General features: G+C 41.7%; 2 protein-coding genes across 2 annotated transcripts; both read right to left on the bottom strand.

Moving 5' to 3' along the window:
- Positions 1-1,938: 1,938 nt before the first annotated feature.
- Positions 1,939-6,765, bottom strand: LOC135262849 (zinc finger and BTB domain-containing protein 3-like). The gene is made up of 3 exons (XM_064350160.1): positions 6,554-6,765; positions 6,066-6,228; positions 1,939-5,242 (listed from the first exon to the last, which is right to left on the bottom strand). Exon 3 carries the CDS (start codon positions 4,858-4,860, stop codon positions 3,031-3,033), a length of 1,830 nt encoding a protein of 609 aa, XP_064206230.1. The 5' UTR covers positions 4,861-5,242; positions 6,066-6,228; positions 6,554-6,765; the 3' UTR covers positions 1,939-3,030.
- A 1,129-nt stretch (positions 6,766-7,894) lies between these two features.
- On the bottom strand, positions 7,895-24,438 carry LOC135262847 (stress-induced-phosphoprotein 1-like). Its single transcript, XM_064350155.1, has 14 exons — positions 24,072-24,438; positions 20,469-20,678; positions 20,227-20,368; positions 20,000-20,141; positions 19,585-19,735; positions 19,286-19,412; positions 17,924-18,026; positions 16,926-17,046; positions 16,742-16,838; positions 15,998-16,122; positions 14,330-14,366; positions 14,023-14,126; positions 13,647-13,819; positions 7,895-12,067 (listed from the first exon to the last, which is right to left on the bottom strand). Exons 1-14 carry the CDS (start codon positions 24,081-24,083, stop codon positions 11,995-11,997), a joined length of 1,617 nt encoding a protein of 538 aa, XP_064206225.1. The 5' UTR covers positions 24,084-24,438; the 3' UTR covers positions 7,895-11,994.

The following is a 24,438-nucleotide window of genomic DNA, read 5'->3' as shown; positions in this document are numbered from 1 at the left end:
TAGTTGCTTAATGGCGGATTACATTTCAAAAATGTTGCATTACCGCCCTCTTCCGTCACTTCGTCCTCCTCTTGATTGAGAATACCTCTGTCACTTATTCATACCTAGTCTATTCAACAATCCTGTATCCTTCAGATAGCCTATTAAAATTCGTCCCCCCTCGCCGCCAGGAGCTAAACCCAGAATTTTTTTTCAAGCTAAACTCCTGCTGCCTCGCCTGCCCAAATTCTGTCCTCATTATTTCCCTTTCCCCCCAATATCTCTGACATTTAATCAACACATGCTCGACTGGTTCATCCACCTGAAAACATATGCTCCTGTTGGATGACTGCCCTGGATAAATAATGTTTTGCATTAGTGTACTATGTCCAATTCTCAATATTCACATAACGGTTTCTCCTAGTCTATTCCTCCCTCTGCTATGATTTACCCATACTTTATTTTGAATGTTATATAAATGTCCTCCCTTTCTTTCTCCTCCCCATATTCTTGCCACTTCTGGATTGCCATCCTCCGAATAACTACTTTTGCCTCTGCCTTACTCAGTGATATTGTTAAATCAACCTCTGTTCTTTTCAGAGCACACTTAAACAAACCATCCGCCTCCTCATTTCCTGTCACTCCAGCATGAGCAGGAACCCAAGTAAATGTTATCTCAGCTCCAATCTAGCTGAATCTAGTGTATGTTAAACGTATCTCGTACAAAATGACTATACAACTATGAAACGAAATGCTTCAATACTCATAAACACTGAGCTAGACTTAACACAAATAAGACTCTTTTTTTGGTCTTAAAGTCCAACACATGCAAATCAACCAAAGGGGGAATTCACCATCCATGGAGATACTACAGGTAAAGTAGGGCTGAATTTTATAACACTCACTCTCGCTGATCTCTTCTGCAAGAGCATTCCTTATCCAGTCAAAACTTTCCTTATGTCTAAACCAGACATCTCATAACATTTTTAACTTTCTTGCACTTTCCTATAACTTGATTTATATTCAGAGACTATGTTAATCTTCAGTCAAAGGCCACAACTAAAAAAAAATTAAACTTGCCCTACATTCACAACTTCAAACTTTAGTTTACCTTCTTCCTAGTAAAAAATACCACTTTGGTCTTATCTGTTTAAAACTAAATTCCCTTTTCAAGGCCCAATTTTCTACTTCATTAATTCCATCTTGTACCTTCTTCACTGCATACTGAATTTTTCTTCCTCTCTTCCAAAGAGCACCATCGTCTGTAAAAAGTCACCTACCGATGTATCCTAGCCAACACAACCCTGATGCTGAATAAAAGTGGGACTATCATCATCCTTGTGGAGTTCGATTTTCAACTACATGTTTATTTTATGTCTTAATCCAATTTTGACCTGTTCTTACTTGTAAAAAAATCTCTAACCCAGTTAAAGGCTCTACCACCAACATTCAAAAGGTCAAGCTTGATAGGCAATCCTTCTCTACACATCATGCCACATGCCTTCTCAACATCGAAAAACACAGCCGCCACAGATTCCTTATTTACTTGTTCTCTCCAAACAAACTACAGGGTCCAAAACACACCACCAGCAAACAAGCTGTAATTTACGGTATGAAACAGGGTTAACGCAGGTGAAGTCATACAAAATTTAAGCATTTGTCTCTCCAGCAAAATCATCATCATGAAATCCAATTCATAGGCCTATTAATAGTTACTGTGTTACATGCTTACTAATATTTGTGCTTCTATTTTATTAGGAAACTAATTCTGCACAAGACAGCCATTTTTTCTGGCAATATTTTTAAAGAGTAAATAAAAATAAAATTATTTTTACCGATTTCCTGCATGTATGCTTTACTTGAGAAATGGGACATATATATATATATATATATATATATGAGGTCAATCTTGTCTGGGATTATCCCTTTCATTTTTTTGCAGACAAAATTGTTGAGAAAATTGTACAAGAATAGGTTGTGTGAAGTAACAACATCACCAGAGCTATGGCAATAGGACATACCATTGCTTGTATACATATATCAGCAGAAATATGCTCACAGAAATCTCAGAGAACTGAAATGGTAAAAAAACAAAAAAATATATTTTATTTTGATGACACTGCAACTAATTCAAACAAAAACTATATTTAACTCTAACTGTAACTCTAAAGCAGGGGTCCCCAAATATTTCACCAACAAATACTTACAATATTGCACATGGCTAAAGGGAGAAATCATCAATCAATAATGATTTTATATATTGATGTTATTGGCTGCTTGCTGATGAATCATCTATTCAATTGCCCAAAAACTAGCTATATATGCAATGTCTAATAATTTTGTAGATTATTGCAGCTCCAGTGCTGGGCCATTCATAAAAATAAAGCAGGTCAGTTGTGGGCCATAATTTAGGGATCTCTGTTCTAAAGAAATAGACTGTTCTTATCTCCTTAATTTTGAGTAAGTTATATTGTGCTTGACCAGTTGTTTTGAAATTGTGACCTAACAAGCAGTTTTAACTGATTTTACTCACAACAATGGAACAATACAGCTGTCTGATCACAGAGAAGCTAAGATAAATTATAAAGAGTTATATTACAAGAGAAACAGCATCTCATAATAGCATATGGTATATTTGCAACTTATTGAGTCCAACAAAAGTTACAGCACATTGTGAATTAAATGCTGCTGACATAATATGTACACTCCGCATGACCACTTTGTGTCTTATGCTGTACATGCAAGACTAAATTTGTTTAAGTTCCACTCACTACCAACAACAAAAGTCTCATAGAATTACATTTTAAGTCCTTAGACTTTTACAGTTTGTACATGTGTGTACTTTTTGGGAGACACACTAATATGAAGGCAACATAATGGCACTAGAAGAACAGTAAATTAGATCAGCGTTTACAAAAACTTGAATCAACTACAATAAAAAAAACCTTATTATCCTTAAATTCATGCTTCTCTGAACTGTCCCTCCTTTTTCCATCCCTGTCCTTCCATTTCAACATATTTATCTCAGTGACCTGCTCTCCAATGACCCCCTTAGGTTTGTGGGGGTGGCTCAGTGTCTGGCCTGCTTTGTTTGGCAGGCAGGCTGTGGTCATGGGCTTTGCGAATGTGTCGGTACAGGTCCCCAGACTGGGTGTAGCTGCGGTAGCAGTAACGGCATTCATATGGTCGCTCTCGTGTGTGGACAATAGCATGACGCCTCAGGGTGTAGGCACAGGAGAAGGTCTTCCCACAGGTGGCACAGGTTGGGACATCTTCCACGTAGGACCCCAGAGAGTCCTGGAAGTCCTGGAGATATATGGGCTGTTGGTGGGACTCTTGTGAGGGGATGTGGTGAGAGGTGGATGTGAAGAGGCTCGGGGGGAAAGTTGGAGAAGTGGAGGCAGATGTGGTAGGATTGGAGCCCTGGGGGGAGAGGGGGAAGGGGAGGACCTCCTGATGGTGTGAGAGATGGAGTTGGTGGGCGTGCAGAAACTGAGCACTGTTCATATCTTCATCTCGATTGTCTTTGTCATCAAACTCACAACTTTCCCCTCTTTCACTCTCTTGCTCTCTCTCTCTAACTAACATCCCTTCCATGTCATCCAGCTCTTCATCTGAAATGATGATGGCCTCAACCTTCACCTTCACTCCATTGTCGTTATCTTCTTCTCCCTCAGTTCCTTTCCAAACTGTTGATTCCCCTGCCAAATTATGTGAATTTATATTTTCAACAGGGCTCTTTGCCTCTTTCCCTAATCCTAAAACAAGCTCCTCAGGCTGGACCTCGTTCGGGGTGTGAGGCTCGGGGGACACTGCCAAAGGCTGAGGGTGAGGTAGAGGGCTATTGGGCCTGTGGGTGGGTGGCTGAATGAGAATAGTTTCTGGAGTCTGGGCTGGCAGAGTCCCCTGTGTTAGCATCATGGCATCCTCACTGGAAATCACCAAGCTGCCCTGAACAGGACTGGTACAGTTACTTTTTCTTGTGTGTGTTAATGAGATAGAGGTAATTGTCACTGTTTGTGTCTCAGAATTTAAGACAGGGTTTAGCAATCTTCCAAAGGAGGATGAGGAAGATGAGGATGAGGGGTGGTTGTTGGATACCACTTCTGTGGAACTGCAGGGACTACCCAAGGTAGACTCCCCCTGGCTGTGAGGTCTTGGATGGACTACAGCACAACCAGATCCAACCCTGGCTGCTCCAGTATCCCCTGTAAGGAGAGAGTCCATCCCTGGTTGGGTGGTGTCAGCCACATCAGCACTGGTGGAACCAGTGAATCTGTCAGGATTGGAATTAGTGAGCTCTTCCTGCAGTTGTTTTGCCTTTTCAGGAGGGGCGAACTGATGAAGGTGAGAATACTGGATGGTGGGTATTTTTGCAGCTCCTGTCATTGCTTCAATCCCATCTCGGCCAGAGTTCTCCCCTACCCCTCTGAGCAGCACCCCTGTTCCACAACCACCATCTCCCACCATCATGCACTCTTCCTCTGCTTTGGTACTGTCTGCCTCCGCCAACCCGCGACCATGCAGTCTCTTTTTACACACCCTCACGATGTCGTTCATGTGCAAGAAGCTTGCGGCAGCCAGCACATCCTCTGGCGGGGGCTGGGTAACAAGCCTAAGAGTCCCCTCATACATGAAGTCCAAGAGCAGCCCGAAGGCCATTGGCGTCACAATCTCCCCATTGATGGCAACCGTTTCGGTCTTGCCCAGTGGCTGCTCAGAGAAGAACATGTGAAAGAAGGGCGAGCAGGAGGCCAGGACGGCCCGGTGGGCCAGGAAGCGGCTGGACCCAACCTGCACGGTGCAGTCGCAGAGGAACCCCTGCAGGCGCTGCGCCCGCAGGCTAGCCAGGAGCTGCCTGCTATGCTGGGGGAACTCCATTGTGTCAACAGGACAGTGAAGTGAAGAACACAATGACGAATTCAGAGGGAAAGATATAACAAGAGAAGTGAATGTTGACTGGAAGGGGTTTGTAGCAGTGAGTAGTGGGTAAAAAGTAATACGGATATGGGGAAGATGGCAATGCGAAAGCTGAAACGGACAGAGAGATCAGAAATGCTGGTGGTTTAAGTGGAAAGCAGCATCATTGGAGAGACGCAGTTCTGTGAAAGATGAGCAGCTTCAAATGCTACTCTTTCTGTTTCCAAGGAGACCGCGATGCTTTGTGTGGCCTTATTGTAAGGGCTCCAATGTTAGGTCTGTCTCTGTATTCCTCCCTCTCCTTGCAGACAAGTGAGGAAGGTTGGAGTGAGGAGGCATAAACCTGAAAAAAAAAAGAATTTAAAAAACTAATTATTTTAGCACTGTACAACTGAAAAAAGAAAAATCATTTGAAATGTTTTAAGGCAAAACCCACCTCATTGCTTAAACCCTGGTCTTCTGAACTTCTTGACTGGCATTATACAATTTAAAAAGATCACCATTTCCATTCTGTTCTATTTAAAATAGGATGGGTTTTGGGTTATTTGTTTTGACCTTAACAAAATTGTAACAAATGGCATTTGTTATATTGAGATATTTTGGCATCTTCCAAATGAATAGTGTGCGCATGAAATCAATGAAATAAATTGATGTAGCTCATTGATTTAATGATTGAGAATCATTTTTCTATATAAATAAATTACACGAACAGAAGCGTTTGTCAGTCAGATAACACTCTGGTCGCGGAATTCTTTACTGTCTGCTGTCCAGCGGGTAAGAGCTATTTTGTGAATAAGCTACTGTTCATCACTAGCTAGCAAGATTGCGAGCTGATAGGCGAATACATCTTAGAGCAATTGCATGTCACTAAGAATGCACAGCATAGTCCAGCAGCAAGACAGGAATTTGCTTGGCCTCAGCTGTCAGTCTTAGCAGGCAGCTATATTCTAACGACTAACTGTACATATACATACAGTTCAATAAAATGCTGCTTGCTGCTCAGAACAAACCTTTCGTCATCATTCCCAAAACGGCCTCTCGTGGGCACGCACAGGAACAAATATAGCCTTTGAAAAGAGCTCGAGGAGTCGCAATACAACGACTTAGCCATTCTGCGATTTAAGTAAATACTGCGTCAAATAGAACGAATTGTCAAGATCACTCACCGCTTGGACACTATTGCAGTGTTAGCCGTTTTCTCTGCTTCTTCCGTGGAAATATGGCATGATCCCCATCAGTTCTAAAACGCCCCTCTGATTGGCTCGGCCGTCGCTTGTATAGGGAACTGGATGTCTATGAATTCCAATATGTCACTATTCTAAACAATTTCTGCAAATTAACCATGAGAATGAATTTATTTCCGCAAGAAAATCCGCGCTCACCAATTATAGGACAGAATAGCCTACATTGTATTACACGGGGGCGCATCGTTTGACAGCAACAAAAGCCTCATTGTCGTGATACAATAATTTCGAAAACGTTTAGCGCAACCTGTCTTCATTCAGGGTACAACATGGAGACTGCAATGAAGGAATAACACAATAAACCTAAATTATCCTGTAGGTTAGCCTACATATAATCGCATATGTAATTTACTGGCTCCGACCTTGCCAAGTTCAGTAATTGGATCATCTCTTAAAATTCAGTCACTTACGTGTCAACTGGTTCTGCGATTCCAAAAAAAAAGGGGAAAAAAAGAAAGAAAAGAAAATCTGTGATAAGCCCATCTGGATGTAGCCTAGTTCATTACGACATTAGCTCTGCGACCACTTTTGCAGACAAAACAGTGCATTATTTGGCATATACCTGTGATAATATAAATTAAAACATCCCACTGATCAACATGAGAGGACGTAGTTCAGTCTCATATGCACACTTGTGTTATACTAATAGTGTTTCCCAGAGTGTTGCACCGGTGCTGTGAAATATCTTCGAGTTGTATGCGAGTAGGCTACATTTATTAATAACAGGTTTTACGATGATACCAAACATCCTATGCCATAAACGCTGCTATATGTGACTGTATTCTGTTTTCTGCAACAACAAAAAAGGTCTCTGCAGTGGGCAAAGCAAGACAAATATCACCAAAAATAAAGTTAAATTATCAGATAAAATACGTGTGTTATGAGTGTTGAATTCATTTCTCTTCTGCATTCACCTGAGGGCACACAGCTTGTTGCGGTCTGCTTTCTAGTAAACTATTGTGACCATAACCACAGTTCCCATCGGGCGGGGAGGTGTTGAACGCACCTATTCCAGTTCGTTTCTCTACTACACAGAGTGCCATGTTGTGTTGATAGCGCGTAACTTTGGATTGTAGTGGATTTGTAAATATGTGGGCGAAATAGTCTTTTACAGCGGCTTTAAATCACACACTGCCGTCGAGTGTTTCCAGGCCAATTTGAAATAATAGCACACCACACATTTGCAAGAGACCCTTCTCCTGAACCTATGCTTACGAATTTTTGTCTTGGAAAAAAAAACCGTTTCTGTCGTGTGGCTATGTCCAAGACCTCTGACACCTTGAGCAGATCGATTTATTTCATCCTACTCAGCTAAGGAGAAAAACTGCTCCCACCCAGTTGGTACCACACAAGGTTTATTAGATAGATAAATGGTTAGTTAGCTAACGTTATAGGTCTTATTTACCCTTCTCATAAATCCTGGTTAAGTCATTGTAAATTTGTGTAAGTCTTAATGTGTCTGTAATGTGTTTAAATTGTAGGTGACTGATTTACTATAAAGAAATATGGAGCAAAATAATAGACTTTTCAGTCGTTTCTGTAGCGCCGTATAATTTGGTGCTATCCATGGTTCTGAAAGGGGTAACGTTACGCAGAGAGATGTAGAATACGGAAGGAATACTTCGACACGTTGCTATTACAGTTTCTCATTTTAAAACAACTCCAGCCTACTGTTACAATGAACCAAATTCACACAGAATGAATGCCGTTGGTATAATTCAGTTTAAAATCAAAAGCCATAACCATGCCAGTCACTGAACATTCTTAATTTATTGCAGATAGGTTCTTACAGACACGTTTCATAGACACATCAATAATATAAAGGACCACAACAGCAGAACAACCTTCTTTCTTTGGAATAAGGCAGGCATTTAATAAAGGTGGTCGGCTACCTTCATGTTTTAAAAGTACCATCATGCATCAGCCAAACATCTACAGCTGGTGGTACAATCCGGGCTCGGGTGCTGGGAGTAACTGTGGCCCAAAATAACCATCAGATCAGTGGTCTACCAGCGTGCAACACATAATTTCATCACAATACATAGCCCCCTGAAAGCCAATGGATTGCCTGAGCCCAATCAGAAAATCTCCATTACATCACAGCCTATGATGGGGCACAGGCCTGGAGAACTGCCATGAGTGGAGCATCTTCGTTCTAGTGCCAAATTCAATTTAAGTGCAAAACTAAATAACTGTTCCATCTTGAATTTTGAGTCCTAAACACAGCATGAGTGCATTCCGTCATTTGTCTGTAAAACTTGTTTAAACCAGTTAAGGCTTCATTTCTATACTTTTGTGATGGATTTGGAAAACTATCTGACAGTAATGTGGGCCATGTCTGCACTAATCGATACATAATTTAATTGAAGTGAAGAGTTATGAGAATGAACACATTCTTCCCAGCATGGCTGTGTACCCTAATAATGTAAGAGAAGTGATATGTGCACCAAATATTTGACCTGAGCTACAGCTACATGACTGTGGGTGTGTCCACACACACACCAGTAAGTTTGCACCAAATTCATCATTGCACTTGTGAGGGTTACGACTATTAAGTACAGGAGTGTTTTAGCAGTGAAAAGGCTTTCAAGGATAGAAACAGATTACAAATTACAGACCAGACATAATAATGTTTATGACAATAAATATAACCAAAACAAGACATTTAGAATGTTACAAAAATAATTTGAATATGAAGACATATGAAGCGGTGCATTTAATAAAGGGAAAACTAGGCTGGGGAGAAAAGTTTTTTGTTAAAGTAAAATACCATGTTCTGTGGATAAAAAAACATACATAATACATTCATATGTGTAGCCCTGTATGAACATCTAAATATATTAACATACATTTTGCTAAGCTGGTTCTTGAATGTGACATGACACAGCCAGTCAAGGAAATGATGATACCATTTAACTGAGCTCCGAAACCCTCAGCAACAGCGATGAAGGGGCAAAGTACAGAATTCCATCACTGAGAAATAGGCACGGTGAAAAAGTTGTATTGTCAGTTGAAATATTTACACCATAAAACAATATAAATGTGTCTTTTTATGGGAGATAAAGTAACACTACAGAGCCAGGCATTAACTAGGGTACATAACATTTACTAGTTGAGCAACCTTACTGTAGCTACTGTAAGTTAAGCTGAAGTACCATCTAGCAAGTGTTTGAGATGCTGACTTTGGTGAAATTAGCAGCATTAATGTTAGGTACTATGTAACTTGGATACCGAAAATAATAAGTCTTGCTACATAGAAAACTAGCTAGCGAAATACTATTGCTAGCAAGCTATCTGGCTGGCACTATTAGTAAGATGTTAGCTTGCTGAAATGACAGCGATTGCACCTTACAACAATAAAAATGCACTATATAACAGTAACACGGTAAATGAAGACAGAGAAATTGTTGTTAAAAGCTTAATTGAATCCATGCAGGTCTTGCTTAAACACGTGTCTATCCTTTGTTGCAAAGTTACATTTCATTTGTCAGACGCTTTTATCCAAAGCAACATACAATTGCATACCGATGATAATTGGAACAAATAGAAACCCAGGTCAGACAAAGTACAATTCTGTCATGAAGTAGCAACTATCCATATCCATGAATATCCAATCTCGTTCACACAATAAAGCTATGGCTAAGTCTTAAGCTAAAAGGGAGGAATGATAACATAACATACTACAAAAGCACTACAACATCAAGATCAAGATATAAGTGCTCCATGAAAGTGCTATAAGATCAAGATACAAGATACAAGCGTGTCACGAAAGAGCTACTTGATTAGCTGTAGCCCTACAGAGAAGTGCAGTGTCATTGTTACTCAAGGTAGAGTCTGAAGAGATGTGTCTTCAGACCATGACGAAAAATAGGCATTGACTGAGCGGTTCGTAGACGAATGGGGAGATTGTTCCACCAAACTAAACACAATGTATAATTTCTGCACTTGAAGAGAGATTTCTGGTGTAGAGTGAAAATTTGTGTAATTATAAAAATTAAGCATTTTTTTTTATCTTACTGCTTTTTACTTTAGGACATACTGTAGGTGATATTAAAAATATGACCTACAATACACAAAAAATAACCTCTGGATATTTAAAATTCCAGAAAAAAGTTGCTCTGAAATATAATGTGAATATAATGATAAATATACAGTCCCTAACTTCCATGGGAACTGAATGAGAGAAGATTGAAATTGGCACCATTTCTTAGTATCACTGATCCATGGCTGCAAAAGCCCAATAAGTCAAATAATCTGGCATTTTACCTTGACAATGACCCCGCCCTCCCCTCCCAAAAAAAACTGTCAAAGTACTCATATAACACCCTGATATTGAATGCCAATGGCAAATTTATTTAATTTAAATTTAAAACCACTTTTCCCCCGTTACTCAATGGAGCAGTTGCCCCTTCGCCTTTCGTTGCTAGAGGAACTCCAATGCAATGCTGACATCTCAACAACTTCATCCCATTCACATACAATTTGCCATTTACAACATTCAACTTCTCCTATCAGTTGAAAGTCTGAGTGGAAAACGTTTGCATAAATCAGTGCCGTACCCATCTTTTATCTGATGAAGGATAATTTGTTTTCTGAGAGTCAGTGAGTTTTGTCAAAGCACAAACATCAAATGGTGCGTGGGATGTAACGGACAATTATTTTGTCAAGCCTCCATCCCAATTAGGGCCAAATGACCTTCTGTTCATTAGCTGAAAAGACCGTAATTTTGCAAGTACATGCATGCTCACTGAACTGAAATTTCATTAAGCAGTACAACAGTCAGAAAGGTTTGTAGGACTCTGCTGATGAGGACAGGTCACACACAGTCCAATAAACAGTAAAAAAAAAAAACCATAATATTTGGGACATATTAACATTATGCAAATGAAAGTAGTCATGTTTAGCACTTTGTTGTATATCCTCTGCATCTCTGGTGATGCTCAGCCAGGCCTGTACTGCAGCCAACTTGAGCTCCTTCACCTTTTGGGGGCTAGTTGCCCCTAGTTTTCACTTAAGCATATGAAACACATGTTCAATAGGATTCAGACTGGACTGAATGACTGAGCCAGTCAAAATCGTTCCAGTTATTAGCTTTGAAAAGAATCCTCTTAGTAGTATGTTTATGATCATTGTCTTGCTGTCGGATGTAGCGCCGGCAAACGAATTGGGAGGCATTTGGTTGAACGTGAGCAAAAAAGATGCTTCTGTACACTTCATCATCATCATCAATGAAAACAAGTGAGCCAGGACCTGTGGCAGCCATACATGCCCAGACCATAACACCCCCGCCACAATGTTTCACAGATGCTTTGGGTCTTGGGCAGTTCCTTTTGGCCTCTACATTTTGCTCTGGCCATCACCCTGATACAAACAACTCTCTGTGACTATGAAATGATTTAGGAAATTCAAAAAAAACACACTAACTTCTAACGACTCCTTGAGAAAACAAGATAATCTGAGAATCCCTGGCTGCTCTAAGGTTTTGTGTAATACCTGTGGCAGAAACAGTTTTTCCTTCATATATATGGCTACTACTTCATAAAGAATCCTCTTACTCGCCTATGAGGTTGGGTCTTAGACAGTAAATGGATAGAACAATATCAGTCACTCACCAAAGCAATAATGCAATACCTTACCCTGCTTCTCATGTTTCATTGGCTTAAAGGCATGTTTGTTATGATGATATCAGATAAACTGAATGAGGTTTCTTGACTTCTTCACTCAAGAGGTTCAATGCAATGCTGACAGATGCGTGTAACTTAAACTCCCTCGGTTTAAGTTTAAATGCAACGAAGGTAAAGGGGTGGGGGGATTAATTATTGTTCCTTCGTAGCCTCCTCCCTGTCTATATTCACCGGATGGATACGAGCCCCACGTCAATTAGTTTCCGAATTTTCTGGGAAATGACTGGGTTCTTCAAATGTCTGTTAAGATAGAGAGGAGGAGAGGCAAAATACCATAATTGCAACTTAAAATATTGCAAATATATACTGTATATACACACACACGCACACACACACACACACACACATATTTGCTATTGCTATATGCTTAAAGTCAGATTTAAGACAAAAAGATAAATATGAGAATTCCCATGTGTATACTGCTGGCTTTACCATTTTTCAGAAGCACCTGTTTTGTGTCAAGTCCCCCAATTTTCAGCTGTGCAAAATGAATAGATGAACTTAAACATAAATAAACGCAATAACGTTGAATGTATCTGGTTGCATAGCCCTTTAATGGCCCATCAAGTCTAAGACCCACTGACATCACCAAATTTTGGTATCCTTCCACACGTTTGGAAATGCCTTTCCGGGCCATCACTGCAGCTGCTTTCAACTGATCTTTGTTTTTGGGGGTTTCTGTCTGCAGCCTCCTCTTCAGCAAGAAAAATGCATGTGTGATTGGATTTAAATCAGTTGACTTTGCCAGTCCAAAACTTTCCAATTTTTCCCCATTGAAAAATGCTTTGATTGTAGAGAGAGGGTGTCTGGGGTCATTGCCTTGCTGCAGGACGAAGTGCTGGCCAATGAGGTTTGAGTCATTTCTTTGTACATAGCCAAACAAAATTTATCTGTACACTTCAGAGTTTATTTTATTGCTGTCATTCACCATTACATCATCAATGAAAACAAGTGAGCCTGTTCCAGAAGCAGCCATACATGCCAAAGCCATGACAATACACCCTCAATATTTGGATTGTGAGCTGTTCCTTTCTCCACACTCCAGGTTTTCCATCACTTGGGTAAAGTACTATTGACTCTTGCTGCCGATGAGATGTTTGCGCCTTGCAGCGTAGCCCCTATAACCCAGCTCACAAAGTATTCTGCATATGGTGGCTAGTCTTAACCCGTGCCCTCTGTAGACTGCTGCAGAAGGGTTTTTCTTCAAAGCACTTAGGATTCATCTGTCATCTGTCATCAACTGCAGTTGTGTTCCTTGGTACGGTGTTTATTTCTGAGTCCTCCAGGACTCCTGGTTTCTTTCCTCTTCAAGACTTTCCAAACTGTTGTACTTTGATATATCCAGTTTCTGTGCCATCCTTCTAAATGCATTCTCCTCTCAGCTTAAAAATTAGTTGTTTTTCAGCAACAGTTCTCCGGTCAGATGGCGTATGCCTTCCAATTCCAAATGCAAGCTCCACAGATGAAAACCAAGGTTAAAACCAAGACTACACACCCACTGCATGTGAACAATCCATGTAAAAGGAAACATATGAGCAACGGTTAACACCTGTCCGTCATCCCGTAACTTACTTTGGCACAGCTGAAAATGGGGCGACTCAACACAAAAAACTGTTTCTGCAAAACGGCAAAACATATACGCATGTAAATACCACAAAACAAAAGCTGAATCTCCGTGCTGTTCTCTCAAATTCATCTTTTGATCTCAAATCCAAATGCAAATATAGCAAAAAACAACCACTTCACTCTACCGTAACCACACTGTTGGAGGGCACTGTATATTTAAATTTAAATGCACGCGTGTGTGAGGGCGTCTTACTCGCTGAGTGCCTGAGGGTCCTTCTGCATCTGCTCCAGGATCAGCCGCATGGCTGGGTCGCTCATTATCTGCTGCACCTCCGGGTCAGACATGGCCCTCCTTTTGGCCTCCTCTGGGCTGTCGTCACGCGCCGCCTGGCTGACCAAACAGCGCTGCAGCCCCTCCATGGCCTCCTGTAGGAGGCAGCGTCAGTCACAGGACAAGTCCCTGCAGGACATCCTTCACTCCGAGCACGCCACGCTCATTCCACTGAGAGAACGGGGTTAGTGTTCAGGCCTTCAGAGAGAGAGAGTAAGCGGTCTGAGACGTGATGCGTGCGTGTGCGGCAAGTGGGCCTGGAATACAGCTGGACATGCGCCTGCACCTCACACTGTACCTTGGATCTGGGGTCGATTTCCATGGCTTTCTGGTAGAAGATCATGGCTTTAGTGAAGTCCTTCAAGGCTTCCAGAGCTGCTGCCTTACGAGTGTAGCCTTTTACTGTGGAAAGAGAGAGAGAGGAAGAGGGGGAGGGAGGGAGACGGATGGGGAAAGGGAAGAAGGAGAGAGAGAGAGAGAGAGAGAGAGAGAGAGAGAGAGAGACAGACAGACAAAGACAGAGAGAGAGAATATCTAGGAGTCTGTTGTGTTGGACTGAGTGATTTAAAATGATGCTAAGACAAAACATTGAATTGAGTACATACTAAAGCTGGGGTCCAGTCTGATACAATCTTCACAGTCCTGAGACAGAGAGGAAAAAGGGAGGTTGGCCTTTAAAATGACTGAGAGCAGTTCACATGCAGGGTTATGCAGGGCATCTGATGGAGAATGCTAAAGAGAATTAGAATTAATGAGCAAAACAGCTTTATATCACTGAGACTGATTTTGAATGCTGTAATAATACTGATGAGCGTGCGGGCTGGCTCAACACTCCCACAATTAACAACACCAGAAATAATTGCAATCATGGTGTGGTCCTGATTTCCATGCACTGCATTGATTCATTGCAAGCATACATTCTACATTGGAAGCATGAGCTATGGAAATGACAAATTAATTAATTCATACACAACATGAAAAAATAAGTACCAATGTGTTCTCCCACATCATACATAATTTACGCGTCAGCAAATCAATGGCTGTTAAACCGCAGACAAGTTCACGGGCAGCATAAACTGCTGTAATCGGCTGGTCTACCTGGCCGAGATGTGAGGACACAAATTTTAAAGGAACAGTTCACTAACAGATACTGTATATTAAAATGATAAGCACAGCAGGAAGAATGCCTAGAAAAGATGCAAATACCACAATACACGTGATTAAAAAAAAAGATCCTGTTGAGTTAGGGTTCTGTGTTCAGGAACCTATAACCTTGTTTTCTTTGCAGTTATCTTGGTTGTCCCACACTCATATCTCTGCTAAGGGAGCATCTAACAACTGGAAAGGTTACAATTCCTGAAGGAATTGTGTGGGCTTGCTTCAAATTCCAACTGGAACTGTCCTCAAGCCCCAATGCACTGCAATGACGGTACATAGCTCAGAAGAAGCACGAAACCGTCCAGACCCACGGCGCACCGTAGCGTTACATATACAGCCGGGGATCAGCAAGTAGCGATTATGTTCCAGGGATTAGTCATATCCTAAAAGTGTCATGAGTAAAACTTGGCTAACTATATAGCTAGCTAGCTATGGCATGTCCTCACCTCTGTAACGTTATTTGTTGTCCTCCGTGTGTCCATACATCTGTATCGGTGGTTGTAGCGTCCGTGTGTCCATACATCTGTATCGGTGGTTGTAGCTGTGTGTCATTAGCTCCTACTCATGCGTGCAGGATAGCATCCGTACGCGGGTTGTAGCTGTGTGTCCGTAGCTCCTACTCATGCGTGCAGGATAGCATCCGTACGCGATAACTAGGTTAACTACAGTAGGCGAAACGCTAACATGTTAGGGTTACGGTTAGCTAAAGTTCGTTAGGCGATAAAGATGTGCTTAAAAATCTTGTGCCGTTGTAAGTGCGTCCTGCGCATGTGTCCTACTAAAGTGTCGCACTAAATGTCGCACTAAACGTCCATGAGTGACCCTCTATGGAGTAACCACAAAAAAGTTGAATATTTCAAAAAGTTATGAATATTTCAAAAAATCTGAACACAAGCAACAATGTCTGGAACTAGCCGGTCATGTTGCTGTAAAAAGTTTGAATGTAGTGCAAAAACTGCAAGAGTATCAAGAGTGGGCTTGCCGGAAGCAAGCCCACTAATTACGAGACAGTTACTCAAGACAGTGATGTTACAGACAGACAGTGATCTTTAACAGGGCTTACAAAAATATCACTATAAGTACATACATGTATGACGTGTGAAATTGTGATCTACCTTAAGGGCTAACTGAAACTCGAGCAACTTGGTGTAGCAGGCTGCACGGTTGCTGTAGAGCTTGACGTTATGGGGATTCCGCCTGATGGCCTCTGTGTAGTGCTTCATGGCCAGAGGATAATCACCTGGAGAAAGAAGGGATATAACAGGCCGTTCACATGTTATACTACACTTTCCAATGTTTCATTTATTTGCACATAGAAATGAACACATTTACCTGAATGCTGCTTTACTGGAGCCATTCAGTTAAGGTACCTTGCTTAAGGGTTTAATAGCATGAGTTTCCAACACACAATCAGGCCAGTGGCCTATTAAACACTATCCCACATTGCTTCCATCTTCAGCAATATATGCAACATTCTACTTCAGTTCTATGACATCACAGGTCTTCTGTTTAAAGATGTTACAGTAAGGCCGCACTAACAGACACAGGTCTCTGGTGCAGCAGTGCCAAGGACCTCCAGCTGGTGGCACACTTGAGTTCACCACAGAATGTGACACTGTAGGCCAGGGGTGCCAAATCCTGTTCCTGGAGATCTACTGTCCGGTAGGTTTTCACTCAAACCCGAACAAAACACACCTCATTCAACAGGTAGAGATGTCATTGATTGGGCACCCCTGCTGTGGGTGCTTCTGAGTCGCATCATCTGTGTATTATACAACCCTTCGCTTAGTTGTGTGGTGCGTGAGTATTTGGGCGTGTGCACTGTTAGCCCAGATCTGACAGGAGGGCATAAGACTCACCCCTCTGGAAGGCATCGTTGCCCTTGTCCTTCTCTTCCAGGGCCACATCAGGATCGACGTAGGCCAGCTTCTCCTTCTCCTTCGTAATTTCCTCTGCCTGAGGAGGCACGGACAGCGGGAAGAAGGTGAGACACAGAACAAACCGAGGAACATGTACTTTGAATCGACTCCATGAAACCCATACCTGTTGGCACTTCTTGAGCACTTCGGAGGTGCGGTGCTCAGTCAGGCTCTTGTTATAGAACTGGATGGCCTCCGGGTAACTCTCCTGCTTGAAGTACGAGTTACCAATTCGAGCATAGGCCCTGAGAGTGAGACAGAGCCATGAACCATCAGAGCTGAACAATCCAGGCTTATAGAGGACTGATCCTGGAATGCACTCAGGCCGGCTGTGACTTGCAGCCCTGCCGGGTGATGTATACTTGCCAGTAGTCACCCTTGGAGAAAAATCTACCACACAAATACAGCCAAAATCCCTTTATTGTTACTTATATCTACCGTGGTAGTAACCTACAGCAAATGTGGACCGATTCATTTACAAAAGTTACAAATCACGTTTTTTCAATTTTGCCCCACTCAGCAAGACCAATCTGATTGCTGATTTGGTACCATAATGCAACTCTTATCAATCATTTCAGCAAAATCTCATAGACATCATTGACACTGCAAAGTATGGGCACTTGAGGCAAGAGAAACATTAAACTGGTAGCCTACACTCAAGGCAAAGATAGATAGGAACATTGCATTGGCATGCCAAACTGTTTAATTGACAAAGGAAGTACCCTCACATGTACAGATGGACTGATTTTAAAATCGTAATGATAACGACGTTGTAGCAGCTTACAGATGCTCTTACCCAGGGCAACTTACACAGATTACATTTCTTTAATATACAATTAATTTATACGGCTGGATATTTCACTGAAGCAATTCACGCTAAGTACTCAAGGGTACAATGGCGCCATACCAGCTGGGAATCAAGTCCGTAACTTTCAGTTACCATCTTCAGAAATAAAAATGCAGACGTTACATTATGGGGTGAATCTCTCTTTTAATACCAGTACATTGAGAAGAGCTGCACTGTGAGGTCTTGCCCCTTCTTTCTTGTTAGCATGAAGCAGGCATGTGCAGCTTCTCCCATGGTTTGGTCAGTACGAGAGGGGAGAATACAGGGACACTCACTTGGCTATCTGTCTGTAATCTTCCCGGTTCTCTCTTCCCAACTCAACGGCCTTCTCACACAGCTCTCTGCACTTTTCAAAGTCCCCCGTCTCAAAGTAAACAGCTGACACAGAAAGTATGGAGGGAGGGAGGGAGGGAGAGAAAGATATTGAAATAATGTAATAGAGAAAGAGAAGCATAATCAGGAAAACAAGCACAAAGGACTTAGAATGTGGAACACAATTTAACCAATTGGGTTCCCATATTTCCCAAGAACTGCATGTTTGTGATGAGATGCAATATCTCTGGGATAATTACTCATTCATTATTAATTTCATTTAGCTGACGCTCTCATCCAGAGTGACCAGCAATGCTCCTGTAAAAAAAACTTTCAAAACACCTGAATGCTGATGAGTCCCAACTGCAGAACCAGATTTCAGATTTTACAGGCATACGAAAGACTAACTAGAGACAACAGTAAGCAGCACATCCGATGTGGCCTCCAAGACATTGCAACAGGAAATGTAACACACTACAATGCAACACAATTCTGTGCTTCCCCAACAGTCTGGGGAAGGCCCTTCCCTGTTTCAGAATGACAATGCCCACGGTCACAAAGTGAGGTCCATATGGAAATGGTTTTATCGAGAATGTCGTGGAAGAACTTGACTGGCCTGCACAGAGCTCTGATCTCAACCCCATCCAACACCTTTGGGATCAGTTGGAAAGCCAACTGCAAGCTAAACCTAATCGCCCAATCAGTGCCCAAACTCACTAATGGTCTTCTGGCTGAATGGAAGAAAATCCCAGCAGCAATGCTCCAACATCTAGTATAACGCCTTTCCAGAAGAGTGGAAGTTGTTATGGCAGCAAATAGTCCACCACCCTGCTCCACACTCCTTGTGCTGCTTCAGAAAAGCACCAGAATTGGTAGGTAAGGGCTGTAGCCAGGTTGTCTAGCAGTCGCTGGCAGACACGCACCAAATGGTACCCCGTTGCCACTCCAACCTGGTCCGCTGCCAGCTACTTTCCATCAGTTCATCAAGACAACCTGGCACACACCTTCTCCACTACCCCCTCCCAGTTTTTCCCTGCAAACTCAGCTGTGCCAAAAAACACACCTAAACATTTAATCCCCCACTGAAAATCACTCAGGAGAACTGGCTACCTGGTAATATCCCCCTCCACACCTGTGATCTACCCAAATGCCTGACATCTCCCCCCCAATTCATCCATGCTGAAGAAGCCTTCTCATAAACAGATAAAGCATCTTTCACTGTGAGCACATTAGCCTGCCGTCGTATAATTACATTTACGTTATCCGCATATGCAAACACTTTCAAAGATAGAGAGATACAGAGAGAGAGGCTTTGAGAGAGCTACCTGCTTGATTGGCTAGGTAGGTCATGTTGGTGGGGTCGTGCTGAAATGCTACTTCATAGTGCGTTAGTGCAGTGGAAAAATCTTTCTTTCTATATGCTGCATTCCCAAGTTCCTTCTCTGTCAGGGCCTGGTGGGACAAATACACAAAAATACAAGGGGCTGATCCAACAGCAGATACACAAGGGCACATACAGACAGATAAGGGGGCCCCCGTTTTTGTGCCCATACCAGGGGTTGTGTGTTTAAGTGTGAGTGCATCCGTCAAAAAATACTTTATAAATAGTACAAATCGTCTCAACCTGTCTCTTATTATCTGTCACGTCCTCTTCTGTAGGAGGGGGAGTCTGCGGTTTGGGTTGGGATGGGGCGGGCGTTTCCTCCGCTGCACTACCCGGGTTGAACCCCAGCAGGACCGAGAGCGTGGTCATCACCCGGGGGTCGTGTACATTCCTGGGCACAGAGGAAACCGGAGAGAAAAACTGATGGAACAGGAGGAGGACTCTATGTATTGAGATGTTGACACCCTGGGCACAGAAATGCCATCTGTGAGAGACATGTAGCAGCTTTCTACGTGCTTGTCTCTTGGTTGATGCACATCAATCTTTGTTAATTGTATACACATTTCTCTCAAAACTTAGACAGAGGCAGACTTTTTTTGTCAGTGTGAGAGGCAGAAGACTATTAAAAGAAGTACGTCCACCACTGTTGACTCACATGGCAAGCTCAGATGGCTTCTCCCTGAGCTGCTCTATCAGTGCTCTGTATCCAGCATCGGAGAGCAGGGCGCGTGTGCGTGGGTCATTCTCCAGCTTTTCGTACATGTCCGGCATAGCAAAAGGGTTCATCCTCTTCTTCTCTGATAGAGAGATAAACCAAGCATGGTGAGAAGTGAGTCTGGAAACAATGGACAAAATCTGTAGCCTTTCACCACCTTCGTCTACCTTCTAGCCGGGCCTCCATGCTGTGAAGTCCCTCCTTCAGCTGCTGATTCGTTGGCTCGAGTTCGAGTCCCTCCTGATAGGTCACTTTGGCCTCCTCAAATCTGCCAAGGAACTCAAGAGCAGCAGCCTTTCGAGAATATCCCTGGAACAGTAAAATTGAGCACAGTACATAGTATTTTGTGCCATTTTCACACATTCAGCCACAGGTAAACACCCTTAGTAAACCTACTGTGATAACCCACCTTGGCCCAGTCAGGTTTCAGCTCTATGGTATTACAGGCATCCTGTAAGGCACTCTCATAGTCACCCTTCTTGGCGTGGGCAGCTGAGCGGTTGCTATAGAGAACATGGTTGGACGGGTCAAGGGTCAGTGCATCTGTGTAGCAGCGCACAGCCTCCTCAAACCACCCATCACTCAGCGCCTTGTTTCCCTGGTCTTTCAGCTCTGACACCTGGGCAAGGGATCAGAAAATATACTGTGAACTTACAAAAAGAGTTCAGTGAAGAAACAGAGAAAGTAACATGGGGGGAGGGGGGGCAAGGATCTCAAAGTATTTCACAGTTGGAAGGGTGACTGGACTCAACAACCTTAAATGTGCAGCAGACACCTGAGTGATGCACAACAGCCATTACATACCCACTGATGGGGGAGATGGAGGGACTTAGTTGGCTAATAGCTATCATTGTACAGTGGCACTGGTTTTCTACTCAAGGGGGCAGCCAATAAAAATGTATCAACCTACTTCTCAAGGACATCCCACTGAAGTACTAACTCTTCCCTGTTCCACTTAAATTCTGGCGATTTGACCAGAGAAAATTATAGGGTGGTGTGGCTGCTCAAACAAGTTTGAAGAAAATATATAAGAAAAAGGTGAAAGTGGTGAACGTGGGTGTCTGACCAAGTGCATGGTGTCCCCATGCAAACTTGGAGTTTATCTTCCAGGAATCCTGGGACTCCTGCATGGCCCTGACTATAACATATTTGGTAGCTGATGATGATTAGCCTATTGCCATATTTAATGACAATTTCAGCTTGGTTTGAGAAACTAAATTGTGAAATGCATGTATTCTGTTTCATGGTTAAGTATAATAATAATAATAATAATAATAATAATAATAATAATAATAATAATAATAATAACACTGAATTTTAAAATCATAAACAAAAACCTAAAAGAAATTATGATGCAATTACAATAATAGCTACTAACAGCAAAAACTGAAACAATAAATAAAACAGGCTGGTATACTGATAGAATGTCAGTTATATACTCTGTTGTCTTATCATTTTGTGCTTTAAAAACAAGTAAAAGAACCTCAAAATCTATTCTAAAAACACAAGCAACCAATGCAGAGAATATTTGTTCTTGCAAATATTCTTGTTGTGACATTTTGGACAAGTTGCAATTGGTCAGTATTTTTTTTATTTATTGGAAGAACAGAGAAGTGGGTATTGCAGTAGTCGAAATTACACAAATAGATGCATTAATCGCAGGCATTAGTAGCTCAACATCACACTATGAGAGCAATTGTCTTCAGCTGTATTTCTCAGATGGAAAAAGGCTACTTTACATTTAATAACACAATCAAAATCATAGCAAGACAATAGCTTTCGTGAAAAACAGAGGACAAACTTCCATCATGGCAAGTTTGCTGACAATGAAAGCAGAAACTGTAACTTGCCAGTTGAAATCAGATTTTCTTAAATGGCAGTTTTGGAGTTCTATGAGTTTCTATTATTACTACGAACTCACCACTTACCAGCAAAGAGCAGCCTTTTTTTCCATTTCTATAATTTTGCACTACTGTGTGGTGTTTCATAAATGTTGTACAGAATGTGACCGCACTGCTCAGTTAGGATCAGCCAAGGACACTGGCTGGTGGCATCCAGCCACAACACCTTCTGCAATCTACTGAGAGCAAAGAGGCTTGCGGAGGTGCTTGGCAAAGAATGTGACCCAGATTTAATTAGGCCTATGTCCAAAGTTAACAGACGATTCACGTTAAAAGACAAACACTTTCCTCAAAATTTTTTCTTGTCAAATCGCCAGATCCACAGAGAACTCAAATTACATTACTACCGTCCACCAAATCAACTTTCTGAGTAAAGCAGCCCTCTTCAGCATGACACTGTATCATACTCTTAATCAAATTATTATTCTGAAACTTAATACGCGTATGTCAATGACAAAAGCGACAGCCAGTTTCCAGATTGCCAACTCGGGCCTCATAAATTCCCTGCCAATAGGTACAAGTCATGACTCCCCAAACAAAGAGCAAAATAATTGCACAAAAATCTTTCTCCCCAAACACTGACCTCAGCTCTGAAAGACCATCAATTTAATCCACCAAATGCTCCATATAACAACTCAGCTTCCACTGAGAGATCAGGCTACATGTTGACCTTCAAAAGAACAACGGTGTAATGATGATGCTTAAACTTGCCAGGATTGGTAAAATATCAGAAACTCCTCCTAGATATGATATTCGTCTGTTTCATATATCTGCAAATCTGTAGAAGACACTTTTACTTCTGTCATTTGCACATGATTAGAAAGTTGGTCTTCTTGTTAATCTCCTAAATTACACCAACTGCACCATAAGAAAGTGAAAACCGGCTTAAGCAAGAAACATTGTCAATCTCCAGCTGCCTCTTCCCCTCAACCAGTTCTCATAGCCAGCCTCGGCAACTTAGCTTCAACAGCCTCATTCATGGCTGGTCAACTTTCAACATGATTTTCCCTATATGTTTAACCACTGGGAACCTACAGCGCAGAAAATAGCTATTGGATTTCTATAAACTCAGATTCATAATTTTTTGGGATGCACGGGTATCATTTTTTATTAGCAACAAAATAATACCCGTGCTATAATAGTACATCAAACAGTGGCTGTAAAGCCAGGAAAATATAACAAGCCACAGGCAACACGATGAATTTAACACTGAAAATGCTTGCTGTACATACACTTGCAATATACACAATTCTCATAGCTTGATATATATATAAAATACAGCGGGGTTTTTTTTAACGGACCAAGTTATATAGGCTGTCATTTTTAGCTAGCGGTTAACGCATTCATTTACCTCTCAAAATAGCTACAACAACGGTGCTTAGGCAGCTAGTAACAAATGCGTATACGTAGCTTTTAAACAGTTAACATCATGGGTGGCCATTAAAGCCAGTTCACTTATCTTAAAATTTTACATGGATGTTATTATATTACGATTAAGTACGTCCATGAAAGGCCAAATAATTTTCTAAACTGAAGATAATTCTCCTTTACGTTAGTCGTAGTCTTTAATCAGAAATCGCTACGTCTGCATGCGCAAATAAAGCTCTAACGTTACTAGCTGTACTTTAGCTATACTCCTGCACACATCCTTAGACCAACTTTGCTTAGTTACTAAATTACTGCGCAAGTAGCAGTATAGCGAGCTAACGTTAGAGAGGAAGCAACCCAATGCTGAATAGCCAGCCATTTAGCAAGCAAGTGATTTAGACATGAGCAAGCAAAGAGAATGGACACTGGACAGTACAAGGATGGGCAGCTACTAGCTACTTTGTTATCTACGTTGTTAGTATTACTTTAAAATAAACGTATTTGGTATTATATTTACAATCGTGGTACTACTGTTTAATTAGCTAGCTAGCAACGCTAGGAAGCTACAAGGTTCTTAGTTAATACAAATTGATAAAAATCTAACAGCAGGCTATGGCATCTGCGTGACTCATTTTGCATTAAAAGATGAGCTCATTTCACAACGTTTGACAGTGGTGGTTTCGTGTTTTATATTTATTTATTTATTTATTTTAATCAAACAACCAATAAGCACTGACACTTACTTTATTATCCATGGCGCTACCAAGAGATTCTAGAAGCTACGAAGACAAGCCAGTCCTCCGCATTCCCCGCCCTCCGGAACATATGATTACCTTGCAGCAGCATACTGGAAGCAGACCCTGACCACTGTCTTTTAGGATCTGCCAGACGTCATGCTATGTGTTGTCTCTGGTCCCAGTTGCAGTAGAAGGAAATGATTAGGCAATTTTTCAGGGCAAGCTTCTTCTTTTTTCCCCCCTAATGTATCGGCCTAACCTTAATCTCTTAAATCCCTTGTAGCATACTCATAAATTGTCAAGCAGTTTTTTTCAAAATACGAGAAGGATAATACTGGGCCCCAGAGATTGCATTAGTTTGACCATTGAACTA

Source organism: Anguilla rostrata, chromosome 9 (assembly GCF_018555375.3).
Source record: "Anguilla rostrata isolate EN2019 chromosome 9, ASM1855537v3, whole genome shotgun sequence".
Classification (NCBI taxonomy): domain Eukaryota; kingdom Metazoa; phylum Chordata; class Actinopteri; order Anguilliformes; family Anguillidae; genus Anguilla; species Anguilla rostrata.
The sequence above is the reverse complement of the archived record's forward strand: the minus strand, read 5'-3'. Positions and strand labels throughout refer to the sequence as shown.

Coding starts and splice junctions, on each gene's coding strand:
- LOC135262847 (XM_064350155.1), bottom strand. Junction 19,736..19,999: donor AAGCCATCTGAGCTTGCCAT/GTGAGTCAACAG, acceptor CTCTGTGCCCAG/GAATGTACACGACCCCCGGG. Junction 14,367..15,997: donor AGTTTCAGTTAGCCCTTAAG/GTAGATCACAAT, acceptor TCTCTGTCTCAG/GACTGTGAAGATTGTATCAG.
- LOC135262849 (XM_064350160.1), bottom strand. CDS start 4,860: ATGGAGTTCCCCCAGCATAGCAGGCAGCTCCTGGCTAGCCTGCGGGCG.